Source organism: Pan troglodytes, chromosome 1, assembly GCF_028858775.2.
Source record: "Pan troglodytes isolate AG18354 chromosome 1, NHGRI_mPanTro3-v2.0_pri, whole genome shotgun sequence".
Classification (NCBI taxonomy): domain Eukaryota; kingdom Metazoa; phylum Chordata; class Mammalia; order Primates; family Hominidae; genus Pan; species Pan troglodytes.
In genome coordinates this window covers 105,956,654-105,974,758 of record NC_072398.2, presented here as the reverse complement: position 1 = coordinate 105,974,758, position 18,105 = coordinate 105,956,654, and the positions used below count along the sequence as shown (strand labels likewise).

The 18,105-nt window shown below is 41.7% G+C and overlaps 2 protein-coding genes across 5 annotated transcripts in view; one reads left to right on the top strand and one right to left on the bottom strand.

Moving 5' to 3' along the window:
* LOC129144306 (uncharacterized) overlaps positions 1-18,105 on the bottom strand; it is an 85,359-nt gene that overhangs the window by 45,613 nt on the left and 21,641 nt on the right. The window contains exons 1-3 of one of the 4 annotated variants that reach the window (XM_054686185.2): positions 8,047-8,078; positions 6,927-7,025; positions 5,956-6,010 (exon numbers count right to left, since the gene is read on the bottom strand). The gene's annotated coding sequence lies outside the window, so the exon portion shown is untranslated. Of the gene's footprint in view, positions 1-2,621; positions 2,712-5,955; positions 6,011-6,926; positions 7,026-8,046; positions 8,079-10,704; positions 10,860-18,105 lie in introns of those variants that run through there. The other 3 variants (XM_063797805.1, XM_054686178.2, XM_054686184.2) reach the window with 3 other exon arrangements.
* LOC461884 (uncharacterized) lies at positions 2,872-7,036 on the top strand. Its single transcript, XM_063797807.1, is given in 2 exon segments — positions 2,872-6,497; positions 6,500-7,036. Coding segments are annotated over 2 exon segments (810 nt in total). The 5' UTR covers positions 2,872-6,173; the 3' UTR covers positions 6,986-7,036.

The following is an 18,105-nucleotide window of genomic DNA, read 5'->3' as shown; positions in this document are numbered from 1 at the left end:
TCCTGGGGAACATGAAAGATAGAATTTCAGAAATTTAGAGAATGAAAAAGGAAAGATTGCAAGGCAATAAGTTGATTAAAATAGACTAAAATAAACTAATCAGTGGCAGCTATCTTAAAGCAAGATATATCTTCTACAGCACGATCTACCCAAATGCAAATCTGGGCAGAGAAATACAAAATATTTTTAGGACTGACAAAATTTCAGCTATATGTCTTTTCAAAAATGCTGCAGAGAGAAATTTAGATGGATTGGACAAATATTTGCATAAGGATTCCACAGCCAACGTACACAATTTTCCAACTACTATGGTTAGCACTGGGCTCAGGCACTACCTTTGCCAACCAGTAGATTTTCAGTATTGCCCCTGGCAGACATCCCATTAGCAATCTCTCCCCATTCCCAAACATTCCCAACTATTCTAGTCATGCCAATTCAACCAATGTCCCTTAAGCCTTACATAAACATTGACTTACACCGAAATGTATCCTATGGCTCTTACTAACTGTAACTTACTTAAATCACCCAAGCCTCTGTTTTCCCTGCTATAAAATGTAAAATAGCTGACAAAATACCTATTTGTATTTTTTGGAAACACGGGATAAAGCAAGGCAAGCAAAAAGAACAGCAGAGACAATGCTTAATAAATATCCTAGTAGGATCACCTTAATCCATGAAGAAAATGGAGTTTAATTTTTTTAATACAAAAAAACTCAATGAAGTTATACTTATGTTAAATTGGTGGTTATTTTAGGTCAGTGGTTTTAAAACTCAACAATGAAACTGTTTTCAAAAAGAGTTATTATACAGAACAGAAAAAAGCAGCCACAATTTTAAAAAAGATATGAAGACCCAGATTCTCACTAACTCATTCAGCTCCCTTCATACTCCCTCCCCACAGCCACCCCAGCTCCTGAGGCAGGTTCCCAGGGCTCCAAGGAACATACTTTTAAAAAATCAGTATTTTGAATACATAATAAGTGATGTAACTTAAAAGTATGGTGAGAAAGTCCCATTGCCAAGAGAAACATGTTAATTTTTTATTTAAAAAATCATCACTCTTTTCATTGTGACATCTTGAAGAACGCTGAATGGCTTCAAAATAACTGCATATGCCAAGATTTCTGGAGTGGGCACGTTTGGTCTTCTTTCATAATGAAAACTGACAAACCTTTTTAAGGGGATAGTATTGTTTCTTCACTCTCCCCCCTCCTCACCCCTGCACACACATACATTTCTCCTTCCTGGGGAACTCCAAACAAAACAAAGGCCCTATAGCAATCAAGTAGATTGTCTCTCTTGATGGCGTCCCATGAGTTATGGAATTACATACTGCAGGCCCAGGTGGATTAGGGCCCCTAGAAAGTTTGCTTGATCAACAGAGTGCTGTTGATTTTTTCAACTGAATTAATTACTCTTGGAGTCCAAACTCTCCAGTGTGCCACAGTCCTCATCACTTCCTGTATCTTAAATATTGCATTATCTGTCCCCTAAAAATATTTGAACATGTGACCCAGAGAAGAGGACTTACAACTTGACTAGGCAACTTCTGTCACACTGGATTCATATGAAATTCCACTGCAAGTGACATCACCAGATTGGGGACCCTGAAGTGTTTGAGTATCTTCTCCACATCTGGTCATTTAGGCTAAGAAATTCCTTCTTGTCTACCAGGTCTTTTAGCATTCATTTTGTAAGTCATTCAACACCTACTTACTGAGAAGGAATACTGGGCTAGACAGTGTGCTAGGGGCTGGGGAAACCGCAATGCATAGGAGAGAATTCCCATCTCCAAGAGGCTCACAGTCAAACAGACATAAATAGGTGATTACAATATACACTAACAACATAGTTTTAGAAACAACTAGCAGAATTATATAGACGAAGATGCCAGGAAAGGCTTCTCAGAGTATCTGGCTCGGCAAATATCTCAACAAAGAGGGCTGAGCAGGGATGAGCCGAAGGAGAGGATGGAAAGTAGGTTGTGGGTGAGTTTTCCAGGCAGCATGTGCAAAGGTCCAGGAGAAAGAGGAAGGAGCCTGTACTTGGAGGAATATTCGATTACTATTATCAGTGTCACACTTGCTATTCATCTAGACAGAAGCTCCTGAAACAAAAAGGATACACTTCAAAAGATGCCAATATATCCATGACCACACAAAAGAGTGTCTAGTCATATAATAAAGGGTGTACATATGCAGGCAACTCACATCCTGCCAAATATTAAATTTCTAATTTTATTATAATTTCCAATAAAACATTAGATTTATTATTATACAGAGTCATACTCCTTGATTGGGAAACTCTCAACTCAATAAACATTCTTTAGTCTCATGTCTTTTCTAAAGGAAAGAAATTAATGTTATATTCTTGGGTGAAAAAAAATGTGAGGTCTCAAAAGAGTATAACACAATTTGGGGATGCATATATATTTTACATGTATATAGACACATAAAAATCTAAAAGAATAAATTTTAACATGTTAACAGAAGACAGAAGTCATGTATTTTTTACTTTCTTCTTTTTGGCATATCTCTTTTTCTAACTTTTTTTTTTCTTTTTACAAAAAACAATTGTTATTTGTGTACTTTTAAAACCTCACAGTAATATTTTCACACTACCTTCTTGGCTGAAAGTTCACACTCGGAATTCCAGAGCAGTCCATGGCCAGGCCCACTGGGCTCCCCTTGCTCTCTCCTTGGCTTTGGTAACCACTGGCCCCAGGGACTCAGCCTGCTTTCCTATCCATCCCCTCAGTAGCTGTCACCATGCAGGTTACCCCTTCTGTTTCTTCTACCACTAACTCCATGTCTGACTGCAAGTGAAAGGAACAGAAGCCCAAACCTTTGGGTTTTAAGGAGTTTATTGCTAATCTGTAAAACAGAAAGAGACAGGAGATAAGCATGACAAAATATAGGGAAGAAATAACTTTTGCCTAAACTTCCAAATTGTGTACAATTGAAGCCTCTGCTTTATAGCTCTTAGCACACCTCTCAAATAAGAAGGCAGTACTGGGAAGGCTCTGAACCTGTGGCAGAACCACTGATAGCTGTGGAGCTATTCCAAGGAGTCTGGGAATCAGGGGGATTATCAAGATCATTGTTAGAATAAATTAATCTTACTGTATATATAGCAGAAGTTTTCAAGCATATGTAAATGCTACTAATAACCAAATAATTACACCTTGTTTTTCTTTAAACTGTAACTCTCAAGTATGTCTCTACATAATTTTTTGATGGTAGTGTCTGCATGCTCAAAAAGCTTGAAAACACTACTGGAGAAGAAGGTCTCGGGAGTGTGATGAAATACGTTTACATGGCAGCTTCATCATTTAATTGGTGAAAGTGACTATGTGTCTTAAACTCTCTGAGCCTCAGTTTGCACATCCAAAAGCAAGGATATAATTCCACGAACCTTTCCACCTCAAGTCCACAAGGCAGAATAGCAAGATGTTAACTGCCACTCTGAGGACCACCAAATAAAAGGACAATTTATTAGGCCACTTGCCAGCATGGACACAATCGACTCTTGGCATTTCTTATTATCCACAGAAAAATTAAAAGTATAAATGTAGAACAAAATTATCGTGTTTTTTTTAATAGTAACATGTAAGATCAATCTTTGTCTTTAAAATACCGTGTATCTCATTCTTGGAAAGCGTCAAAATGAAAATGGTATAGTAAGTTTTATCTACAACTTGAATTAAAATTATTCTTGAAATATGTTCTGAATGGTTAGATGAAATGGTAATTAAATACAAATAGAGATAATCATATACTCTCTCTCCATAAGGCTCCCACCTCCTTCAATGAAGTCTAGTTCACCTAAAATGACACTATTAACATTAATTCAATATTATAAGTTGATAAGCACATTAAATCAAAACACAGCAAGATTATTTTAAGAGTCTGACTGAAATGTCAGGATGAGAAATAGATTAATAAATATTGGTTTCTAATGTCGGTAATGAAAACAAACACGTTGTTTTCAGAAAATAAAAGGTCTTCGCCATTAGGTACAAATCATAAAGGGATTATCTACGGTTACTACACTGTAACAACTTTTTACATATTGTATTATAGAACAAGCTTTTGAGAAGACAAAGCAACACATCAGCAGTTTAACCAATTGTCTTTCTCTTTTAACAGGCTGGTCTACATTAGATTAGATATAAAAGGCCCAGGTACTACTTGTGTTCGATCTTAGCCAAATGGCTGAGAAACATCCAGGTACATTTAAATCAGTGACAAAACAAAACACTATCCCTTAATAAAATTACATAAAATAGGAAACATCTCTTACTTTAAGAGCAACCATGGTACTTGTTCCTATGGTGAAAACTGATGTTATCTCGATTAGTTAGTTATTCATCCCAACACCTGATCTTGCTCCCTTTTCCACCTCTAGCTATGTTAACAATAGAGTTCAGTAATTTGCTGATAAAGAATCTTAACTGCAGTATCTAACAGATCTTAGTGATTAAGCATATGACTTACCCTTTGTACAGATAAGTAAACTGAGGCCAAAAGAACTGAGGTATCTTATTAAAAATCAGAGAGCTAGTTAGTTGAAAAGTCCACCTGTCCTTTCTTTCCACATGTCTCACCAGAAAAACAGCAATGGTGAAAAGTCAACTCTGTTTTTAATGGGCCACTTTGTATATTTTAACTGTTAAAATAATCCAAGAGGATAGTAGTCATATACGAAGATCCTTTAGATATAATGTGTAGGACCAGCATTAATTTAATCAACCAAGTCTCCTCTCATTGAATTGTTAATTCATAATTACAAAGATGAAATTACAGTAAATTAAGAAATACTGTAATTTCATTCTCTCCAAAAAGTATACATTGAAGTTTGGTGAATACTGTTATATTTTCAACTAGTAAATCAATGTGCCAATTCTGGGTCTTAGGCATATTGTATATACTGGAATGATATTCACTTTAATTAAATTTGTTTTGAGATGTAGAATGTAATACAGATCCTACGTGTTTTTAAAAGTTCACATCAATTTCAAGCTTTTAAAAATGTATGTACACAAGAAAGCTTCTTTTGCAATTTATATGTTTACAAATGTTGCCATTAGCTAAGATATATTTTGGAATGTGATCAAACAATATTGAATGTCAAGTCTTAACAGCAGGGCTGGTCTAAGGAATTCCCTCTAAGCTAAATCTGATCCTTTCATATGTGGCTACTGCTCTTTTAAACTACTGTATCCCTAAAGGGCTAAAAGGAAGAAAATCCTAACTTAATAAGTGAAGGCAGCAAGGCATAGTATTTGAATGGCTACCTTTCATTTTAACTCTACTTCTTCAATTCAAAATTGGATTTGGGTTTGTTTCAAGTTGTTCACAATTTACTAACGAAATGTGCATCTCTCATTCTTCCCCCAAAAGAAAGAAGTCATCCACTCCAGCTACATATAAGTCTCCAATTTCTGTCTTACAACTAAACGTGAAAACCGAAATACCACTCATTGAAAAAAAAAATGTACAGAGAATTGGCAGGCTGCATGTTTATGTGAACCTTCAGAAAACATGGAAACACGCAGCCCCAACTCACCAGGAAAATCAACACTTGTGATCAAACTATTTTGTGACATTTTATGTCTTTCATACATTTCACTTCATATCCAGTATTCCAGTTTTGCACCGGCTTGCCTGTATCAACCCCAAATCGCCTGAGAGCAATCTAGTACTGTAGCAGAACCGTTTCAACATGAAGAGTTCTGCTCATCGCCTGTGGCGTGGTCTTCGAAACACCTGAATCAAACATTGATTCCCCTCCCCCTGCTATTTAAAACCGAGGGACGTCAGGCTTGGGTTGTAGGTAAAGAAAAGCCACAATAATCAAACAAGCAACCAAAATACCCGAACACGGAACACGCTAAGAACAAAGGAAACACAAGAGTGTGAACAGGAAATGAAGCAACTCTACACCCATAAATACCTTCTGGGGCCGCCAACATAGGTAAAAGTAAAGGTGGAGTCTGAGTATCTGAAATCTGAAACAGAAAGTCCTGTCAAAAGCTAGCTACCCCTGGAGTGGATTTGTTTTAACCCCGATCAGGACTTGGGCCCTCCATTTGGAGGAGTCAGGGGAGGCCTGGCCGGGCGGGAGGCGAGGGCTAGAGGGCGGCGAGGTCTCTCCGCGCAGCGTCCGAGGGGATGCGGCGCGCCCCCGACTGGGTGCAGCGGCAGGCCGCCCCCGGCAGCAAGTGCCGGGTGCCATGGCAATGGCGGGAATTTCCCGGTCGGGGAGGCCGGAAGCAGCCCCAGCCGGGCTCGCGGCAGCGAAAGCAAAATCCGATCTCTCTCCCGGGGGAGCAAAATGGACGAAAGGCGACCCCCCAGGCAGGGGCTCTGGGTGCCTTGGGAATCCGAGGAATCCCTTCTCTTTGCCAGTCGGAGGGGACTAGATGGAGCCGAAGGGGCCGGAGATGGGCCGAGCGCTGCCCCCCGGGGGTCCTCGGTGCCGGGCGCAGCTTACGAGCGCAGCGCAGCGCAGCAGGCTCCATTCCCGGCCGTCGCCGCTCAGCCCATTACGCAAACCTGGCGGGTCCAACCAACCCCGCTCTGCCGCCGCTGCTGGAACCCAGGAGGCGTGCTTGCAGGCTTCGGGCACTACGCGGGGCTGGAAATACCACGCACTGCCCCTTCGCCTAGACCCCCGCTCGGGCCACGCGGGTTCTGCCCTCAAAGCTGGTAGCTGCCCCAGACTTGGGGGTGGGGGGAGGGGAAGGGGCGAGGCTGGCGCCCCCTCCCGCTTTTGGCTCCCGCGTTGGTTGCAGCAGCTGTTGCCAAATGAACCCCGGAATGCGGACGTGCAAACCCTCCACCCCAACCCCAGCCACACACGTCGCGGTCAGAGAACTGGGAAGGGGGCGCTGGGTCCGAGGTTCTGGAAAAGCAAGAACTCACCTGCAAACAGGCAGTCCTCAGCTCTGGACTTCTGGATCACGACGTCGATATCCTTCTGAATTCGGTCTTGCCTTGAACACATCCCCATTAAATAAATCCCTGGAAAAGAAGCAGCCGCTATTTCCACCCCACCCCCCTCGCACGCTTTCAGCTTTCGTAAATATTCAGTTAAAAATGAAACCTCTGGCCGAGGCAGGGGCTGAAGGCCAAGTGGTTTCGGAAGTGATCCTGGGTGAGAGGAGGAGGAGGAGGAGGTGGTGGAGGAGGAGGGGGAGGTCGGCTTTCCATTTCCAGATGTGACCGCCCAGCTGCTGCTCGCCGCTGCTGGATTCCAATTTCCTCCCCTTCTGGCGATGGATTGGTGATGACCCCGAGTCTCACTTTCTCCTTCCCCCGCCCGGACCAACCGCCGTGGGGGGCCGAGGGTGCCGGGGACGGCCGGAGAGCGATCACCGGCTGGGCGGCGGGAGCCGACGAGGGGCGAGCCCCGCTCCGGCTCAAGCGCGCACACCCCTCACGGCCCGCACTCCGGCCTTCCACACCCGTGCACACTCTCGCCCGCGGGCGGCGGCAGCCGTGCCCAGGCTGCTGCAGCGCCACCCGCCCGCCGCGGACCCTCCGCGCCCTCCGCCTAGTCACCCGGCCCGGCCGCGGGCCGCCGGGGCTCGCAGAGTGTCAGCCATCCCGGGCAGGAGTCGCGTCTCCCCACCCCGACCTCCACTCGCGCCGGGAGCTGAGCGGCAGTGTAGGTAGTGAAGACTCCCTGGGGCTCCCAGCCTTCCCTCTCCGCGCTCTCCCCCCATCACTTTTATGAATTCGACTCCACTTTCTAAAGGAATTATGAGTCTTGCGGCAAACACAAACCGGAGTGGCCGGGAGGGGGAAAAGGGGGGAAAAGAAAATCTTTAAAAATTAAAAAAATAATAAAACGAACAAATCTTTACTTGTTGCCACATCAGATAACACGGAAAAAGCCTTGAAATTACTCCAGATGTGCACCCTCCCCTTCCCTCAGTGCCTGAGTCTTTTTCCTCCAGATCGAAGTATTTCAGCCCTTTTGGGGCGCCGTTTGCGAAACACAGCCCCTTTTGAGGGACTTCCTCCTCTTGAAAGGACTCACCAGTTCTCCCTTCCTAGGTATTTCTGTCCATGAGAAATTGTCAGAATCAACTGGCACGTTCCAGGGTCTTCCTAAAGGATGGAAACCTGTTTGGCTTGCTTTTTAAAACCACCTCCTTTGACAGTCAGTCCAGGGAAAGCTACAATCCAGGTGTTCAGAAATGAGATACTGCTCTGATTCTCACTTTCTGTTCTGCCTAAGGACACCTCAGGCTGACGTAGCTGCCCCACCTCTATATTGGTTTATGCCCTAGGAGAGGTCTCCAGCAGGCACTTTTCTTGTTGATCTTTTCTCCGCTGAGAAGGCTCCCGCCAGTAGACCATGACTCGTTTTGCTTTGCATTCTCAGTGCCACGTACAGTGCCTGGAATACAGGAGGGTGGCCTAAATGTTGGCTGAATGCATGAATGGTCATTTCTTGCAGCCTCTTTTCATTACCCTGTCTCATCAGCTTTCTTATCAGAATAAGTGCCCAAGAGTGCCAAACTGTTTCAGACCCTTAATCTATTTAGTTCTGATTCTGACCGTGACAACATGATGTTCAGCACGGTAGGAATGACTGCCATCTCTGAAGGAGTCTTAAGATTCTGTAGAATCAATGAAAGATTCTATGTTCTAACGCCTTTATCTTTCAGGAAAGAAATTACAAAATAGTTTCATTGTCCAGTCATATTCACTATGAGTTATAAGAGGAAACATTCTATCTAGAACTAGAAATACCATTTGACCCAGCCATCCCATTACTGGGTATGTACCCAAAGGACTATAAATCATGCTGCTATAAAGACACATGCACACGTATGTTTATTGCGGCACTATTCACAATAGCAAAGACTTGGAACCAACCCGAATGTCCAACAATGATAGACTGGATTAAGAAAATGTGGCACATATACACCATGGAATACTATGCAGCCATAAAAAATGATGAGTTCATGTCCTTTGTAGGGACATAGATGAAATTGGAAATCATCATTCTCAGTAAACTATCACAAGAACAAAAAACCAAACACCGCATATTCTCACTTATAGGTGGGAATTGAACAATGAGAACACATGGACACAGGAAGGGGAACATCACACTCTGGGGACTGTTGTGGGTTGGGGGGAGGGGGGAGGGATATCACTGGGAGATATACCTAATGCTAGATGACGAGTTAGTGGGTGCAGCGCACCAGCATGGCACATGTATACATATGTAACTAACCTGCACATTGTGCACATGTACCCTAAAACTTAAAGTATAATAATAATAAATTAAAAAAAAGAACAAAACATCACATTGTACCACATAAAAAAAAAAAAGTTGGATTTTGCAAGGAAGATAGACATCTGACTAAAGTTTGGCCAAGCAAGGAATCTTTGTTAGTACTACTTCTTGTTTAAGGAAAGAAGAGACACTCATCTTTCCTTCAAACAATATAAGTCTCTTTTCTTGTTTGATCACCTTTTATTCATTAAGGACCAGTTGAATCATCTGTTGGGACTTGGTAGCAGAGGATATTTCCTGGATAGTGTGAGCTATCAGGCCTTTAATGTGGGAAGTTTAGTTTCTATAAAAATAAAATTAAAAAAGATTAATAGTTGGAACGAACTATAAAGACAGTTTCTGAGCCCAGAGGGCAACTGATCAATATGATTTCTAGATGCTGGGCTTGTAGTATCTTCAGCTGGAGTGAGAAGAAGCATTGGATTAGTTTGCAGTTTGAATGCCATAAAGATGGGCCACACACAAGCTGTTGTGGTAATTTTTCTGAAGCTTATGTCAAGTCATCCAGTTTCAGTTTGAAGGACTTCAAGAAATGAAAAGTTTATAATTTTAGTGATTCCAAGCCAGAATAGAAGGAAAAAAATGAAATATTAATTTGGAGTGTTGTAGCTAAATATTGTAGTAAACTAGAAAAATTGAGGATCTATTGCAGATTGCAGGCAGATAATAAAACCTCAGAAAAAAAAAAAACAGCTAGAATCTAATATTGGGTGCACTGCAGTTTTCTCCCGAAACATAACTTTTCTCTCTATATTCACTCTCATTTCTGTCAAAGATAATCAAAGTCAGATTGATTTGTTTGCTAAATAAGTTTAATCTCATTAAACTTGTACTGGTTATGTACAGAAGTGCAGTTAAGAGTAGTGATTGACCATTTAGGCTCTTTTAAAGGTTGCGTTTGTCAGATAAGAAATCTGAGATTAAACTTTTTGTTTTTGTTTTTTTAGACAGAGTCTCCCTCTGTCTCTCAGGCTGGAGTGCAGTGGTGCGATCTTGGCTCACTGCAACCTCCGCCTCCTGGGTTCAAGCGATTCTTCTGCTCAGCCTCCCGAGTAGCTGGGATTATAGGTGTGTGCCACTATGCCTGGCTCATTTTTTGTATTTTTAGTAGAGACAGGGCTTTCACCATATTGGTCAGGCTGGTCTTGAACTCCTGACCTCATCATCCACCTGACTTGGCCTCCCAAAGTGCTGGGATTACAGGCGTGAGCCACTGTCTCCAGTCAGATTAAACTTTTAAAAGCCACTTGAGGCTGGGATACAAGCCCAAAACTTGTCATTAGTCTGCACCTGTTACATTTATAGATTTAGATAAATTTCTCTCTTCTTGAGGTCCCTAAAATATCCCAAGGTTTCCAGACCCACCAAGCAGTGACATTCTTTACTTACCTGTAAGTCTGGGAACCCAAGAGCCAGTTTTTCCAAGATGGTACTTTATTGGTTCCATAAAGCCAACCTTGGTCCCCTAAAGCCTTCTGGTCATATCTGAAAACATGATGTTTCAGTCAAAGCCTTGGTGATATAACCTGTGTTTCCAGTTTGTCCTGTTACAGAGACAACAGATTCTTATTAAACTTATGCAAATAAATACATTGCCATAAAAATAAGAATATGCACAAATAGTTTCCAAATTCTGGAGGGATAAGTTAGGGAGAAAAAGTAAATGTTTCCATTTTGCACAAAAGTATTCTTTACTGAATTGGTGTAAGCTAGAGATAGCTTAAAAGAAAGTTTTCTGAAATCTGGAAAACAAAACATTTAAAGAACTAGCAATGTTTCAAACAAAAAGTCATTTTAAAAATTATTCTCATCAGCTCATTCAGTACCATGTAATTAAATCTTGTTTTGCTTGATCTTGGGTTAGTAGTTACATGAACCCATCAGTTTTATTAGAGTTCTGGAAATTCTTACCAGTCCAATGGTATGACGTTAAAGTTGTTCAGAAACCTGTATTCCAGAATACTCATAAGAGTATTTTCCATAAATCTCCTTGAAGAAGAAGTCATTTTGGACTGTAGCTAATTTCAAATGCTTTTAGAGAACAATTAAATTAAAACAATAACTGTCTACAGATGACAAGGACTTAAAATGTCCATGGTTAAAAAATCTAATGAGAGTTCATTACAATGATGCAATTTATAAGAAAATTTGGTTAGCATGGCATACAGCATTTTAACATAATAACCAAAATTATGACTGATAACATACTAGATTTCTAGGAATCTCATACAACTTTTGTACACTTATCCCAATAATATATCCATAAACATAACTTAAAGATGGCTTAGCATCACTTTTTATTTGAATGCTACACATATAATTTAGCATATTAAATAAATCTAATTGGTTTAATCTCTCTTTCATACAAAAAAAAATATTCTTTGTGGCTTTCTGAGGGTCCAATATGGAGAATCCTAAGTTAATTTGAGGTCAAAAAGACTTAACTTAGAATGTGATTTTGGGAAGATTGTCAAAAATGTCAAAAAGTTTAAAACATTTAAAACAAATATGACCATAGTTATCTATTTAATAAAAGCTCCATTAAAAGATTTTAAAGGCAAATTCAGATTACATAGTTGTGAACAAGAACTTAGCTCCTTTAATATTGAGAAGACTCACTTTTCTTAAGTAACCAAAAACCTAATAAAACAACATGAAACTCAAGAAATTATCTTGATGAAACAGAGTCTCTGTTTCTGAGGCCAATTACTTAAAAGGAAAAAAATACCCTTTACATTCTCAGACCAACATTCCAAGAAAACTTTACCATTTTAATGGAGAAGATCAAATTCTACTTTTGAATCAATGTATTACTAAAACTAAGTTTTAATAAAACCTTATAAATAAATCTATCCAATCTCAGTCAGCTTAGACCATACAAGATAAGATTTTCACAATCCTTCTAGACATCTTTTCTTATTTACTTTTGCAACAGACATACACCAGACAATTAAGCAATTTACTTTTACTACATATTCTACTCTTAGGTTGAATTTATGGTTTTATGGCCTTAAACATCTAACAGTAACAACACAAACTTGTCTAATCAGCAAAGCCAGGTAAAATAAGTGTATGCTGACAATTCTGAAAATGTTTCTATTTTTATTTTACCAATATTTTTTAAACTAGTTTTTATTTACTAAGGAATATCCCAGATTATGTGAACTTAAAAAAAATTGGGTCAGTTTCTACTTTTCTGAAAATTTTATACATTCTTATTTGTTTGAGTGCTCATTTATCCCTAGCCAATTTGGGTATTTTAGTTTGGTAATAACGTTGGAGGTAGAAAAATATCACATATACATAACATAATAACATAGATACACACATGTACACATACACAAACATATAGACTGATGTAACCAGATCTTATGACTTTTCATTTAAAAAATTTTAACCAGGCCAGGTGCAGTGGCTCATGCCTGTAATCCCAGCACTTTGGGAGGCTGAGGCGGGTGGATCACCTGAGGTCAGGAGTTCAAGACCAGCCTGGCCAACATGGCATAACCCCGTCTCTACTAAAAATACAAAAATTAGCTGGGCGTGGGGCATGGTGGCGCCCGGCTGAGGCACAAGGAGCACTTGAACCCAGGAGGTGGAGGTTGCAGTGAGCCGAGATTGCCCCGCTGCACTCCAGCCTGAGCAATGAAGTGAGACTCTGTCTCAAAAAAAAAAAAAAAAAAAAAAGTTTTTAACCATGAGGCAGTAAAACAGACTAATACAAAAATACAAACTCACTGGTTTATCTCCGCTTTATATTGTTATCCAAATTGTGTTTCTGGTGAAAAAGGGATAAGTTGAGTTGACCTACATAACAAAGGCTAAAGCTTTTTACCAATATTTGTGGAGGAGGTTTTTTAAGTTTTTTTTTTTTTTTTACTTTATCAGTTTCCAAATAGTTTCTTTTTTCTCCTATTATCAGCCCCAGGTGCTTGTTTTTGAGGGGCCTCTGAGTCCCTTGAGAGCCCCCTCAAAGGAGGGTAGGATAGGGGTCCTGAAGTTCAGCAGAAAAGAAACGGGTCTGGCAAGAGTGGACAGAGAAATAGTCAGCAGAGACTTGAGAAGAGGGGTTTCAGGTGACAGAGCTCCCATGGGAGAAGCAGGATCCAATAGAGAGAAGAGAAAGAGCAGAGTGGTTTTATAGAGAGCCAGGAAGAACAATTTGTAGCCCAGGGAATCAGGGAATAACCCCTCACTCAGAAAAAGAGAGCCAGAAAGAAGAGACTTCTAGTCTAGGGACTCAGAGAATAGACCACTCAGAACAAGGAGCCCACACGAAGACCTTCCTGCCCAGAGGATTCCTTTCAAAAGAAGCCTGGGGCTCTACCCCAGCTTCAGAGAGGATATTCATCCCTTAAGATTCAAAATCTGTCCTTAGCCATCAACGGGCTTTTGTCTGGAGCAATGGCTCAGGAATCTGATTCACCAATGGATCCCTAATCAGTCAGAAATGACAACAAAGACTTCAAAGGCATGCATTTAGGGTCCTGAGTGAGAGGCCCAGGATCCAGTGATGAATCTGTCCTATTTGAGTTTCAACACCATAATTGTTAAAGAAAAAATTATTCAGTGATACTTCAAATGCACAGTAAAGAAGACTTTATTCAGGACCATCACCATAGATATAGGAACCACTGCAACACAGTCTTGGAGCTGGGGAGAGAGATGGGCTTAACTCTGAATACAGCATGGGGAAGTGGGAATTTATAGCCCAGGAGCAATGCAGGGGTCAGTGAATCTCTTTTTAACTCCCAGAAGTATCTAATTGGTTTTGTCCCCGCACTACATGAATAGTAGTATTTCAGTACAGAAGAAAACCCCAGGCCTAGCGATGGCCGTTCTGGGCATTTTGCCAGGCTCTCCCAGGGTGCGTTTTCTGACCTCACCTACTTCTGATCAACTGAGGTCAGGAATTCGAGACCAGCCTGACCAACATTGCGAAACCCCGTCTGTACTAAAAATACCAAAAAAAAAAAAAAAAAAAAAAAAAAAAAATGCCCAGCGTGGTGGTGTATGTCAGTAAGGCTGTAATCCCAACTACTCAGGAGGCTGAGGCAGGAGAATCGCTTGAACCCAGGAGGCAGAGATTGCAGTGAGCTGAGATCCTGCCACTGCATGCAATACAGCCTGGGCAACAGAGTGAGGCTCTGTCTCAAAAAAAAAAAAAAAAAAAAAGAAAGAAAAGAAAAGAAAAAAGAAAAAAAATTTAGCAGGTTAGTAGAAATATAATGCACACGAGAATGGCAACCATGAAGACAATCTGTATTCCAGAATAGTAAGGGAACCTATTCCATTAGGGAGCCAACTGAAAATATAAAATCCCAGTTCACACCCCAGGGTGTGGTGTCACGTGCCTATAGTCCCAGCTACTCGGGAGGATTAGTAAGGAGGTTTGCTTGAATTCATGAGGTCAAGGCAGAAGTAACCCTGATCGTGCCACTGCACTCCATCCTGGGGGACAGTGAGACCTTGTCTCAAAAACAAACAAAAAACCCCACAAAACCAAACAACAACAACAATTTGTCACCTCACTCTGAAATGACAGTGGCAAACATCACTTTGCTATTGGAAAACTGAAAGAGAAACACTCCCTCTTGCTATCAACCTGCCCTCTTGCTCCAACATGTCTGACCAATGGTTTAAAATGCCCAAAAGCTGATGTACTCAATTTATAGTACACTTACCTGTTCTGCACCAGCATTTATTTTTGTGTGGAGGAGATCACCATGCATGGTCCTATAAATGTCTAATGGCATGGAATGATGCAGGGCAGTGTCTTTAAGATATTTGGAGATATATATATATATATATACACACACACACATATATGTAAATATATATATAAATATATATAAACATATAAATATATATAAATATATATAAACATATAAATATATAAATATATATAAATATATATATAAATATATATAAATATATAAATATATATATATATACACACACACACATATATCTGAAGAAACCCAACATTGGGCGAGTTCCCTCTAACTTTTCACTAGGCATGACCACTGCTCTATTTTAGATAGAGATTCAGTGGGGCAAAACCTGAGAATTATCTGCCCGGCTATCAAGAAGATAGCTCCTTGCATTTTTGGGGGGAGAGCACTTTTGCTTCAAGGGAGTGTTTCTTTCCAGAATTACAAATCTTTCTGTAACCTCAGGAAACACTGCTGATGAAAACCAGGCATGGTGGCTCTGGCCTGTAATCCCAGTGACTCGGGGGCTGAGGCAGGAGGATCACTTAAGCCCAGGAGTTGGAGGCTGCAGTGAGCTATGATGGCACCACTGCACTCCAGCCTGGGCCACAGAGACAGACGCTGTCTCTGAAAGAAAAAGAAAAAAGAAAGAAAAACATTGCTGACGAAACTGCGGCCTCTTTTGCAGCTCAATAAAAAGCTATTTATTCACTGGCTAAGGTTGTACTAGGTAATCACATCACTTTAGATGATATATTTAGCTGAGCAGGGAGATGTATGTGTGGTGGCAAATACCTCTTGTTGCATATACATAAATGTTTCCCATGCAGTAGAACCTTCTCTAGAAAAAAAATTAGAAAAGAAGCCACTTGGCTACAAGAAATCACTAAAGAAGAAATGGTATTTGATGTTTTCCCTGATGTTTTCAGTTGGCTGCCTAATGGAATAGGTTCCCTTACTGTTTCGGGATATAGATTCTCTTTGTGATTATCATTCTTGTGTGCATTATATCTCCACTAGTCAAATTATTAATGTTATGTATTTCTCATTGTTTTACTTCTTTTGAGAAACGAAATTCATGGTACTCTGAAGACTAGAGATGATTCAACAAGTGACAGCAACTATAGAATTGGCCGAGATCTCTCTGTCTCCCCCCGCCCCAATTCTGTGATGCCAATTCAGCTTCTGGGCACTGTTAAAAATTCCTTAGTGAGAGGGCTCCTTTCCTCCCCTGCCCCCAGTGTGGGACAGGACTATCTGGGAATGAGCCTTTCTGGCAAGGAGAGATACAGCTTTTGATCGACAATGCTTTCAAGAAAGACTTTTTATCTGGCCGGGCGCGGTGGCTCACGCCTGTAATCCCAGCACTTTGGGAGGCAGAGGCGGGCGGATCATGAGGTCAGGAGATCGAGACCATCCTGGCTAACACAGTTAAACCCCGCCTCTACTAAAAATACAAAAAATTAGCCAGGCGTGGTGGCGGGCGCCTGTAGTCCCAGCTACTCGGGAGGCTGAGGCAGGAGAATGGTGTGAACCCAGGAGGCGGAGCTTGCAGTGAGCCGAGATCCCGCCGACAGAGGGAGACTCCGTCTCAAAAAAAAAAAAAAAAAAAGACTTTTTATCTAAAGGGAGAATGAGGAAAGAAGAGAACTTTTATGAGGAATGTGAGCCTTTCCAAATTCTCAGGCCCAGAGAGGCATTACATTGAGACAGCAACCACATTCTGCTTCCTTTTTGTACAATACCGTATTTGAAAAACAAAAAAACAAACCTACGAGACTCATGAAATTGGACAACATTCTTTATAACACTACTACTGGTAAAACCAGCAAGGATGGCTGGTTTGCAGTCATCTGAGCAGCCTCTCTAGTTTCATAGATATGATTTCTCTCTGATAGTGAAAGGCTTCCAATTTTAAGCAAACTGCTACTTCACAAAGATAAACAGCTTTGAAAGGAAACGGTTTTCTTTGTAATCCTAAACGTTCTAGTCTGCGAATTAAAAGCCACTGTTTGAAGACCGGCGCACAGCTTCCAGCTGGCCGCCAGAAGGGTCCTCCGCAGGACACAGGTTAAGTAGTCGCTTCTTTGGGGGATACTAGATGCGGGGTCTGGGCGCACCTCCGGAAAGGACAAGGGCGGGAGTGAGAGGTGGGACAGCAGACGTCACTTCCTCCGTCGGCTCCCCCAGCGGGTTGGTAGGCTGAGTGGCGGGGGGTGGGGCGGAAGAGCAGAAGGAGACTGGGAAAGGCACTGTCGGTGACATCACCGATAGGGCGTTTCTGTGTAGATGAGGCAGCGCAGGGGCTGCTGCTTCGCCACGAAGGATTTCCCGCGCTGTAGGAGCAAGTCCAGGACCACTGGCTGGACATGAGAGTCCCAGCTGTGTGTTAGGGCTAGGAGGGCTCGGGGTGGTTGGGGATTGGCTGGAGTGGTGCTGGGACAAGTGACTGTGCGTTTAAAGGGTGAGGCGTATGGAGCTGCGGCGGGGCGGAGATACATGGAGTCTTATTTATGTGGTAGGGTAGATATTATGGTTACTGAAGTGACTTCTAAACCCGACTCAACTATTTCATTCCAAGTATGCTGTTCTGTCATTTCCTCTAACCTGGGAAGCTCAGCTGCGTAATTTGTAGTAACGAAGCAGAAGTTACAACGAAAAGACAAGTTTTCCTGTACTTGGCAGGCGCCCCCCCTCCGCCCCCCACCAAGGCCTGCAGTGGATAGAGCCTAGCAGATCCTGGACAATACTATCCGAAAAGCTACATCTCTGACAGTGATTTCCAGCGACTTTGTCAACACGGTCCGCCCCCAGCAAGTATAAGAGGAAAAACAACAAATGTCTTTACTGCCTTGTCTTTCCCCCTTGCCACTTGTCATTATTCAAGTTTTGTAAGTTCCTGATTTCCATTCAGTGCAGCTGCAAGGTTACCAGCTGTGCTTGCGTTGCAAGACCTGTCACAGTTTGATTAACTGCCTTCTTTCTGCTTCTGTAAGCCCTCTTGCCTGCCCCGCGAGTTTCGCACCATCAAATTCCTGCTGCACCATTCAAACTAGCCAACCCCCTTTCAGAAGTG